Raw genomic sequence first — 11,265 nt, forward strand, 5'->3', positions numbered from 1 at the left:
GGGCTAGGACAGTGCGCTGTGCCACCTCCTCTTCCCTATGGCTCCCCGAGTTCCATCATGCCCCAGAACCTTCCTTTCGAACAGTACATTGGACAGAAGCGCAATACAGCTCCAAGGAGCTTGCTGCTTCTGCGAGCCAGGAGGAGGCCAGAGGCCGCTGGACTCTTTGACCCATACTCACCCCCGGCTTAGAAACGCTGTGCAACACCCAGCCCCCCACTCTGGAGAAACCACTCACGTAGACAGCCATGTCCTTTGGAGCTCTGCCAATACTGTCTCCAGGGAACGTCGTCCTGAAACGTGGTCCATGGTGACTGCTCTGGGAAGGATTGGCACAGACAGCTTGATGAAGGCTTGTCCCCAACTTCCCAGCAAGGGCCAGCACTTTCCCACATGGTTTTCAGGCTGGAAGGAGAAGAAGAAACTACGTTCACATGGAGAAGGGTGCCCTGGCTCTCATTCCTGCTATGAGCATCACAGGATTAAGAACTGATTTGGCCAAGCAGCTCGGCTCTGAACCGCAGACAGTGCCTTCGGTCGGACCCTGCGGGTACCAAACAGAGAAGCAGCCGTGAGAATTCACGGGTCACAAGAGCACGTCAGTGGAGAAGCACCTGCATGGCAGCGAGCTGGGTGCGCTGCCTGAAGAAGCTCTCTGGCCTCTCTCGGTGTGCAGCAACTCGCCAAGAACAAGCAAGGGATGGTGCGGCTGAAAGGCACCTGCCCAGAGCAGGTGGCAACTAGGGTCCCACCTGGACAAGCCTTTCCTGTAAGGAGAAGCCATTGCTCCCCCTCATCCAGTCCCACCTCCTCCCACTGGCACCTGCCAACTCTTCAACTTGTGCAGGCGGCTCAGGGGCAGTGCCAGGACAGCCTGCAAACGCAGCGTGAGGCCCTCCAGCAGGGCAGGCTCTCAGCACCCGCTTGTGCTCACTAAGAGCCCCCGTGAGCTCACGCCCGAGACCTCTGCAGGCACCTTTCCCACTCTGCTTCCATGCCATGCTGACAGTTTGCACGATGACTGGGAAGACACAGCATGCAGGACCAAGCGACCCTGTTAGAAGCTTGCACAGAGGACCTGGGGCACTCCGGGGGAGAAAATACTCATTTAAATTAAAAGAGCTGGGTGTTGGCTTTGCAGTGCCTCTCTCTGCCTGCGGGCATTTGCTCACTGGGAGGGAGGGTGGGGGGTTAATGCAGCTCCTGCCCACCCCGCGGGTGGCTGAGCTGGGCTGGGGATGGCTTATGTCCACAAACAGGTATTTTTACATTTAAGATAATATGATTCTATTTTTATAAATAATAGATTTATTTTTTTACAAATAAATATTTTGAAATTATAATATTTGTATGTATATGTCTATGTATAATATCATATACATATACACACATACATAGATATGTACCTACGCATCCCACCACAAATCCACACAGGGAAAGGGAAGGGGGTGTCAGGGAGGGACTGGGATGTGGGAGAGGGGTGACATGACCCCGGGGCCCAGGACTCACCGCAGCTCCTGCTCTCTGCACTGCCAGGCACATGGCACAGCTCAGGCACTTCTGTCTCTGTCTGTCTGTCTGTCCCTCCCTCCCTCCCTCCCTGTGCTGCAGCCCCGCTCACCCGACTGCCTTCCACCTCAGGGCACCCACGGGTGCCTCACAGCTCGCACCCCACGAGGCCGCCCCCAGGCACAGCTCAGGGGGGCCGGAGCGGGGCCCAGGCCCAGCTGGCTGCTGCCAGGACAGGCCCGGGGGCGGCCTGGGGCTGCGGGACAGGCCTCGGGGCAGGGGCTGGGGCCGGGGCAACATGGCCGCCCGGCAGCCCCTGCCCCAGGGCTCCAGCTCCCAGCATGCCCCGGGGCGCGCCTTCCCGCCGCCCGACCCTGCGCGGGCACCGCGCCCCCAGCCCGAGCCAGCCGCCCCCCCGCAGGCCCCACGGCCGCCCCCCCGGGGCTGCGGGACCCGCCGCCACAGAGACCGAGAAGGCACCGGGAGCGCGCAGGGACAGAGACGTGGCAGAGGGAGCGGGGCAGGGGGACAGCGGGGAGAGGGGCAGAGGGAAAAGGCAGCGGGGAGAGAGAAAGGGGGAGGCCGGGACGCAGAGCGGGACACAGGGCGAGGGGAGGGCGGGAAACGACCCCGAGAGACTGAGACAGAGGGGCTGTGGGTCGGGGCAAGGAGGCGCAGAAGGGCACAACAGCCGCGGCCTCCAGGGTGGAGACGCAGGAGGAGCAGAAGGGGCCGGGGAGCAGGACGGAGGCCGCGAGAGCAGCAGGGCCGGCCGAGCGGGGGATACAGGCGGGAGAGAGGGGACAGGCGGCAGCACAGAGGGGAAACAGGCGGCCAGGACGCGGTGACAGAGAAAGGAGAAGGCCAGGGAGCGGGAGAGAGGTGTAGGGAAAGGAAAACATAGCAACAGGCTGTAGGACAGACAGGGAGGAGTTAGAAAATACAGGCACGGAGTCAGAGGAAGAAAGAAAGAAAAAAACAGTGATGGGAGATGGGAAGAGAGTAAAAATAGCAGTTCTGGGTAACTGCCCCATTTCTTGATCACTGCCCAGGAACTGCTTGCACCATATCCGATGGTCGCTCATGGGCCCTTCCCTGAGCCCGTCTGACCGTACGCCAGCAGCGTGGCGTTATAACCTTGCCAGGCGCTCTCCAGCACTCCCTGACCTTATCTCTGCTTCAGTCTTCACTGCGAAGGCTGGCCCTCAGGCATCCCAGGTCCCAGAGGAGAGAGATAAAATCTGGAGAAAGGAGGACTTCCCCTTGGTTGAGGAGGATTGGGCCAGAGATCGCCTAGGCAAACTGGATCCTTGCAAATCCATGGCCCTGATGGCATGCACCCATGAGTGCTGAAGGAGCCGGCAGTTCTTGCCAAGCCACTCTCCATCATCTTTGAAAGAAAATGTCACTCCACTCTTCAAAAAGGGCAAGAAGGAGGACCTGGGAAACTATAGGCCAGTCAGCCTCACCTCCATCCCTGAAAAGGTGATGGAGCAGTTCATCCTGGAGGTCATCTCCAGGCATGTAGAGGACAAGAAGGTTATCAGAAGCAGTCAACATGGGTTCACCAAGGGGAGATCATGCTTGACCAACCTGATAGCCTTCTATGGTGGCGTGACTGGCTGGGTCGATGAAGGGAGAGCAGTGGATGTTGTCTGCCTCAACTTCAGTAAGGCGTTCGACCCTGTCTCCTATAACATCCTCACGATCAAGCTAAGGTAGTGTGGGTTGGTGAGGCGGACAGAGAACTGGCTCAACAACAGAGCTCAGAGGCTTCCACAACCTCTCCGGGCAACCTGATCCAGTGCTTCACCACCCTCCTAAAAAATGTCTTCCTTATATCCACTCTCAATCAACTCTCCTTTAGTTTAAAACCATTACCCCTTGTCCTGTCAAAGCAGGCCTTGCTAAAATGGTTGTCCCCATCTTTCCTATAGTCCCCCTTTAAGTACTGACAGGCTGCAACATGGTCTCCCCGCAGCCTTCTCTTCTCCAGATTAAATATCTTTGATTTCTCTTTCAGGCTGAACATCAGATGCTTCTTAAAGGGAAACACTGGGGAAGACAACCCTTTTCAAAGAAACTCACCTCTGCACACGGAAACAAGGACAGCTTCTGACAAGCTTCCATAGAATTAGTCGCATCTGACTGGCAAGTACTCGAGGAAACCTGAAACAAGGAGTGCGGAGAGTAAGTCAAGACCTCAAGGGTGTTTCTTCCAAGCTAAGAACATGAGCGACCAAATCAAAATACCAGGGAGCAGAAACACAAAGCAGGCTTTAAGAGAAGATGGACACCCTAATGCTTCACAGTCCCGGACAGCTTAAATCAAATTAAAAGGTGAAAACATCGTTTGGCACCTATTTTAATGTATTTGACAATCGCCTAAGAAGAGAGCACAAAAATACCAGATTTTTTTTTTCTAAACTCTGCAAAGGGGTTTTGTGCAACAAAATACTAAACTGGTGATTTGGGGCTACGTACACAAGCACCTTGTGTTGGTGATGCTATGGACACCGCTCTACCTGTAACTTACGCTACCATTCCGAATAACAAAATTACTTAGAAGCTAAAAACCAAAAGTTGTTGAAGACACTGAGGGTTGCTAAGTGACAGAAATACTTATTGGAGAAATAATCCCAAACCACCGAACCGCGTGACAATAAGTAGTTAAGGGTACCGCAAACCCCAAACTGCTCAAATAATGTGCCTAAAGGTCTGCTTAGGGATGCTTATGAGAAGCAGTGCAAGAAAGAGTCATCGCTTCTGAAATGAAAACACAAAGAAATTACTCTTCCAAAGCAACAGCCTCATTCAAATGGACACAGAGCTTAGCTGTACTATTCTTATTAGCCAGAAACGTGTTAATCAAACGTCAGCCTGTAAAGAAATAGTATCAAGATGATACATCCATTAAATCATAGAATCACAGGATGACCTGAGTTGGAAGTTAGAACTCACGCCTCCCAGGTATAATGGGCAAAAGAGCATGTTTTCAGTGAAATTAGATTGCGCTTCTCTGGATTTAAATACAAAAAGTTAGCTCCGCCGGTACATTCATCCGCGAGAACGTTAACACCTCCAACTTCATAGACACCCGTACATGATTTTTGTAAACAGCAAATGAATACACTCTATGAAAAAGAAGGCACATAATCAGTATTTTCCTTTTTGACCTGAAAAAAGAAAATCTCTAACAGCAGATAAGCCTGAAGTAAAACCCAGTCCAATCTGGACCCCAAATGGGGTTTGGGTTACGATGTGCCACATATCTGCCCTCGACTCTTGAAAGCAATCATGTGCTGAGGAAAATTTTAGGTTGTTATGCAGAGGTTTAACTCGAGTCTTGGCAACTTAATTTGGGCCGTGAAAGGTATCGGCACTGCAGCACCACGTGCAGTGAGGAAAACTGGTCTTGCAGTTCGATTCCAACGCCGCACCCTCAAACAAAACAAGGCTGCTACGTCTGAGGAACAGGGATGGAATCTCACCTGCCGTCCCAAAGTTACGCTGCGGCATTCCTTCACTTTTTGTCGCTTTCCCCAGGCTTGGTAAACCTTTTGCAGAGTCTGAAGCAAAGGCCCATAGCTTTTTCCTGTTTGTAACAGTGGATGTCCGGGCTTTCACAGGTTGGTTTGTTGTGGGCCACCACTTGTACCCTGGATTTGCCTTCATAAATGCATCCTTGTACTAGAAAAGAAAAGGAAAATTACCAGTCAGGCCAGTCATGACATTATACTGTCCACAAGGCAATAGAGGGCACTGCTTCTAAGAGGACTTCAGACAGCAAATAATGCTGAAATATCTTGATTCTTGATTTGACCTGCCTGAGCTGCGGCCAGAGCCATTCACCAAGGCCTTTCCCGAGCTGGCAGGGGACAAGCTCCAGTTTCAGGATGAGCAGTCTTTCACTGTAGACATCGCTGAGACGCTTGCCCGGCTTGACACCATGGACAGTGAGGACGTGTCCCTGGTGTCCCTGACGGCCCCAGTTTGGCTGCCTACCTCCACAAGTTCCCTGACCTCTCCGAGTACGTGGCAGAGGGCGGCTGCCCCGATGACAGAGTGGTGGCAGCGGGACTGGGGGACAGCGAGGACACCGTCCCTGATTTCCTAGACTTGCCCAACAGCCGCACCAGCACCAGTTTCCTCAGTGAGCTCCATGACTTCGCAGGTACATGGCACAGGGCAACTGCCCCAAGGACCAAGTGGTGGTGGAACAGCTAGGGGACAGTGAGGACACCACCCTGACCACCAGTGGTCCCAGCGTGACTGCCGAGGCCCTCGATGAGCTCCCCGACCTCTCCGGGTATGTGGCAGAGAGCAGCTGCCCCAAAGAGCGAGTGGTGGCAGTGGGGCTGGGGGATGGTGTCCCCACAATCCCCGATATCCCCGACTTGACAACCTCCATCAACAAGCTTCCCCCACCTCTTGGAGTAAAGGGCAGAGGGCACCTGCGATGTGGAGCAGTGGGCAGCAGTGATGCTGGTGGTTGGAGAAACCATCCTCCTCAATGTCCCTGACAGCCTTGCCACCACCGCCTCCTTCAGTGAAGTCCCCAGTGTCTTGGATTATGGAGCGGAGGGCAAGCGTCCTGAGGAACACCTGGCAGCAGTGATGCTGGGGACGATGAACCATTCTCAGGGGGGCCGGCCTCCCCCTTGCAGGACCTCAAGGGGAACCAAGGTGGGATGGCGGCAGCCCTCCCCACCTGGCTGCCCTTGGACACTTCTGAGGAGAGCTCTGCAGAGACTGCAGAGGAGACTTCAGAGGACAGGCCTGCGAAGAGTCCCCAGAAGGATCCCCTGCAGGGTCCTGCAGAGAGTCCCCTGCTCAGCCCCCTGCAGATCCCACTGCTGAGTCTTTTGGTCAGACCCCGGCTGCATCCCCAGTGTCATCCACCCCATAAGGCATTATAACCGTGCCAGGAGCTCTCCAGCACTCCCTGACCATGACCACCAAAGACCTCTCTCTAACAAACCACCAAGTGCCTCCTCTTCATAAGCGAGCCACCAAACGCACACACAAGCACTGCTCTCTGCCAGGAGAGCCCTCACTAACAGTTTAGATTAGCAATCAAGACTGGCAAGCACGCTTGACAGCAACACTCAGTTCCAGATGACAGAGATGTAGATAAAATCTAGCCACAGCTTCACACCAGGAAAGTGATAAATGTCGGTCTTTTGCGTTACGCTGACATGAATGTTAGTAACGGGAGATAAAGGAACTGACCGGCCTCCAGCTGCGTATCAGTGACAGCTGCTTCCAGCTGGTTCTCTGACTCAAGGCTTACCTGGCCCACGGAACTGCTGGATCCTGCGGAGATGAGCATGCCGTTCTCGTCCTTTAGGAAGCTCCTCTGAGACCAATAGGCTGGATCAGAAGCAAAGGCTTTGCTGTGCCCTGGATTCCTAGGGTCACTCACGCCTGTGCTGTCGCTGTTCACAGAAGTCACACACCTGCTTCCCGCATCCTTCTCTCCCCGCCTATTAACATTACAATTGCAGCGTCAAACTACCAGCAATCAGGCTTTCACTAATAACTCATGGTTTCGTCTGGGTTTAGACCAAGTTCATCCGCAAGGCACAGCTTCATCTCCTAAGCACACTAGAGAAGATGCTGAGGTAGGAAGGCTTGTAGCTGTGGCTCATCTAGCCTAACCCACAGCCCAGGAGTTAATGACGTATGCCGCACTTTAGCTTTCGTCGTGCAGAACAATCCCTAGAGTCACACTGATGCAGCCTGCTTGATTTCTGGGTGCAACAAGCCCTCAGATACCAGATGTGTGGTTTCCTAAGCACAACTCTGCTGGATCAGTCACCTCCAAAACTTAAAAAGCTCAACTCACCCCAAAAATGTTAACTTGCGCCCCTCTCCTGGTTTGGAATATCCACACAGCGAAGCACCACTGGAAGCCTTGTTCACCAGGCAGTTGCCGGACAAACCCCGTTGTGACACAGAGCAGCAAGTCAACAGGAGCACAGGCTGCACAAAGTCAGTGCTTGGCAGCAACCTCATCCAGAGCAGGAACTCCACTGGCAGAAAACCTCTTGAGCTTCCGCTGGACTTGGGAAGGGACTTCCTCAAGCCTCTTTCCTCCACGGCTACCCCAGCAAGCAGCAGTGGGGCAGCAGTGGGGCAGCGCTGCCCGGCTCCCCTCCTGCACCACTGACAAGCAACACAGCAGGCACGGTGCAAAAATCAGCCTCCACCAATGGCCCCGAGCGATCCGCATCAGAGATTCAAAAGAAGGAACGGCGCAACGAAACCACCAACAGAAACACACTGGTTACTACCAGGGCGGAGCAGCCGGCATGGTGTGTGCTATCCTAAAGCACTCTGAGCATGAGGGACAGTTTCCCCTCAAACACAGCAAGTGAAATCCACCTGAGGGTGGCACCCCAGCGCCTCTCAAGGGAGGCCAGCCGTGCGGCCGTGTAGCCGAAACAACCAGCCAGAGAGCGCAGCGTGACCACAGCAGTGCCCAGCGCCTTACGAGACGCACTGCTGGCGCTGCTGCAGGGACAGGGCTTGTGTCCACCGGAACAGAGGCTGCTGTCAGCCCAGCGGCAGCCGCCAAACCCAAAAGAACCCTTGCACCTGGTAGCATTGCCCCAGTCCGGGAACAAACCCTAAATCCAGAGGCGCCCCACACCTGGCTGCACCCACCAGACCTAGCAGCATGCACCTGACACAGCAACACCCCCAAATCCTCAAGTTTCCCCCAAAATTGGCAGCAACCAGCAGACCCAGGCACACCCCCCAAAACCTGTCAGCGACCTGTCAGCACAATCAATATTTATACAGCTAAATAACAAAAGGTTTAGACAATACTTTGTCTTCACTGCCCCCCAATCCATTTTCTTTCTCTTATTTCATTCTTTTTTTCCATTTTTAATTTCACCTTGTTTTGCTTGTGGTTTTTATATAAGACCTGCTTTTGTAGAAGCGTGAAAGGTCTCTGTGGTCCCTCTGCTCATGAATCCATTTGCTAAAATAATGTTTTTGAAATCCTCTTTTTTGAATACCTCCTTTTTAGGTATCTTACTGACCAGTTCATTCATGTCTAATATTGAAAGCTTTTGAAAAGCAGGAACGGGTTCGGTTCTATACAGGCCAGCGCTGCTCAGAAATGGACCCCAGTCCCTGCTGGCCTCAGCGACCCAGTGGCACACACTCCTGTTACCGGCTCATCTGGTGGCTGGCTGTACAGAAATGTGACCTTTTTTGCCGTGGCTGGGGGTGGTGATGGTGGTGTTGCTGGTGTTCTGTCTCAGCTCTATAATCCATAAAGGAACAGAGACTTTAAGGTGTATCATGTTACTGGTTTGACAGGACTTGCATGCTAGAGAAGAGTTGCTCAAGTGACTTGCTACTGTTACAGCCTCTTGCTAGAAGGAGCAAGAGGGAACAGGGAAGGGTGTAGAGGAGGACCGGAGCAGCCCCGTAGCTGGTGTGTGCCGCCAGCATCGCCCTCGTACAGCCGTCTCGCCAGCAAAACGCAGGAGGAACAGAGCAGCTTATGGCCACTGCACGAAGCAGCTGCAGCGCGGGAAGGGGAATTTAACTGCGAGGCTGTGAGGCACAGCACGCGTGGTAGCCGAAGCCCCGCGGGAAACACGCGGAGATGTCAAGCTCTCTAAAGGACCCTGAGATATGAACAGCAAGAACTTAGCAATTGTTGACCTGGTATTTCTTGCAGACGGAAGCAGCTGACGGCTTCCTCTTTATTTGCTCCTAGTCCAGTCCTTGGGCAGATAGGCCAGACCTTGCAGCAGGGCATGCCTGCTGGAGAAAAACTGCTAAAGCCGCCTCTTTGTTGCTGCTCCTGTAACCAGAGCGATAGAATTAACCAACCATAGATGTTGCTATACTCCTCGTACAGCCTTATCCAACTGGACGTTAAGTCTGGGGACATGGAGTATACCAATCAGTGTATTCTTTGATCTGCATTTTAGTCCCTCCGTAATCATTAATGTGAACGAAACAATAGACAATGTGCTTCTGTCAGAAAAGGATGACAAAATGTGGTTTCGTGTAGTGGGCTGAGAAAAGTGGCCAGGACTGCCAAGATTAAGAGCCGAGTAGGTAAAAGGTAATTCCGACAGGGGCAGATCGCGACCACCGACTCACGGACCACCACCGACCCAAGTAACACCACCTACTCAAAAGAGAACAACAGAAGAGGATAACTGAGCCTGCGCAGTAATTTACATACGGAACGAGCAAGTTTGTACCAATCGGTAGAAAGGACAATAATGAATATCTATGAATATGTAACTTTTTGATCTATAAATTGTACGGGAAAGGTGCGTAAGGTAGGCACGTTAGGAGGAGCGACCCCGCGTGCATCCGGCGCTGTGAATAAAGAATGCCTGCTCTTTAATACTAAATTGGTGTTAGAGAGCTGTTTCTGATTTTACCGCGTTTTTCGGTAACACTCCTACCAGTCTGTCACGATCCACTGTCGGGCTGAACAATTTGGCAGAGGTTAAACCCCCTTGCTTTCCAACCGACCTCAGGTAATTCTGGGAGGTTGGGGGCGGCTGGGCTTAACTTCTGACTGACTCCAACGTGTTGCCGTGGCCAGGTTCCTTCTACATTCTCGGGAACAGAACTAAGACTCAAAACGGCATCAAAGTGCCAAGTCCCTTCATTTGGCCAGCGACGGAGACGCGAGAGAAAAGCAGAGAAAGAGAGAAAAAAGGGAGAACGGGGGGAGAGAGAAAACGAGAGCGACACGAGAGTGTTGTAATAGCTACCGCCGCGGGTCTGGGGCGGTCCGTCCCTCCGTGCGGTCCCTCCCTCCCTGCGGTCCGTCCCTCCGCGCGGTCCGTCCCTCCGTGCGGTCCGTCCTTCCATGCGGTCCGTCCCTCCGCGCGGTCCGTCCCTCTGTGCGGTCCGTCCCTCCACACGGTCCCTCCCTCCGCGCGGTCCGTCCCTCCGCGCGGTCCGTCCTTCCCCGCGGTCCGTCCTTCCGTGCGGTCCGTCCTTCCCCGCGGTCCGTCCCTCCGTGCGATCCGTCCTTCCCCGCGGTCCGTCCTTCCCCGCGGTCCGTCCCTCCGTGCGGTCCGTCCCTCCACGTGGTCCGTCCTTCGGTGCGGTCCGTCCCTCCGCACTGTCCGTCCCTCCGTGCGGTCCGTCCCTCCGTGCGGTCCCTCCCTCCATGCGGTCAGTCCCTCCGTGCTGTCTGTCCCTCCGTGCGGTCCCTCCCTCCGTGCGGTCCGTCCTTCCCCGCGGTCCGTCCCTCCGTGCTGTCTGTCCCTCCGTGCTGTCTGTCCCTCCGTGCGGTCCGTCCCTCCGCGCGGTCCGTCCCTCCGTGCGGTCCGTCCCTCCATGCGGTCCGTCCCTCCGCGCGGTCCCTCCCTCCGTGCGGTCCGTCCCTCCGTGCCGACTGTGAGATTTGATTCTGCTCTTTTGAACAACTGAGGAGACGATAAGCAGTGAGTCACGTGTCTCTCTGATAATGTTTTCCTAGCGTAAGCTTACCTGGGGCTTGGGGCATGATATAATTCAATAGGCTGGAAAAGGAGAAAGAGGACAGTTACCCTTTTTCCTTGTGGTAAAGCTGCACTTGAGCCTGAGCTCTCAAGAAACACTGCTGAGTTTATTTCAGTAAAACTGAAATCGAGGGGTTCTAAGGCAGTGTTGCAAAGCCCTTCAGAATTCAAGGGACACCTGGAATTATAAACGTGAAACGTTCTTTTTTCCAGGTCATAGACGTTAAATAAGTCCATCAATCGCTCTCTGAGAGCT

At 54.0% G+C, this 11,265-nt stretch overlaps 2 protein-coding genes across 2 annotated transcripts in view; both read right to left on the minus strand.

Moving 5' to 3' along the window:
- Nucleotides 1–10,537, minus strand: part of LOC135317445 (uncharacterized) — a 194,490-nt gene extending 183,953 nt beyond the window's left edge. Inside the window, exon 1 of the mRNA XM_064473735.1 lies at nucleotides 9,957–10,537. The gene's annotated coding sequence lies outside the window, so the exon portion shown is untranslated. The remainder of the gene's footprint in view (nucleotides 1–9,956) is intronic.
- On the minus strand, nucleotides 34–7,322 carry LOC135317691 (HMG box transcription factor BBX-like). The gene is made up of 4 exons (XM_064474120.1): nucleotides 6,803–7,322; nucleotides 5,001–5,199; nucleotides 3,598–3,678; nucleotides 34–405 (listed from the first exon to the last, which is right to left on the minus strand). The coding sequence occupies exons 1-3, from the start codon at nucleotides 6,839–6,841 to the stop codon at nucleotides 3,644–3,646; spliced, it is 273 nt and encodes a 90-aa protein (XP_064330190.1). The 5' UTR covers nucleotides 6,842–7,322; the 3' UTR covers nucleotides 34–405; nucleotides 3,598–3,643.
- Nucleotides 10,538–11,265: the final 728 nt, after the last annotated feature.

This window comes from Phalacrocorax carbo, chromosome 26 (genome assembly GCF_963921805.1).
Source record: "Phalacrocorax carbo chromosome 26, bPhaCar2.1, whole genome shotgun sequence".
Lineage (NCBI taxonomy): Eukaryota > Metazoa > Chordata > Aves > Suliformes > Phalacrocoracidae > Phalacrocorax > Phalacrocorax carbo.

Excerpts from the sequence above, each read along its gene's own strand:
- LOC135317691 (XM_064474120.1), bottom strand. The coding sequence starts at position 6,841 with ATGCTCATCTCCGCAGGATCCAGCAGTTCCGTGGGCCAG. Across the intron at positions 5,200-6,802 it reads CCAGCAGTTCCGTGGGCCAG|TACAAGGATGCATTTATGAA; the intron begins GTAAGCCTTGAG and ends TTTCTTTTCTAG. Across the intron at positions 3,679-5,000 it reads GCGTAACTTTGGGACGGCAG|GTTTCCTCGAGTACTTGCCA; the intron begins GTGAGATTCCAT and ends TCCTTGTTTCAG.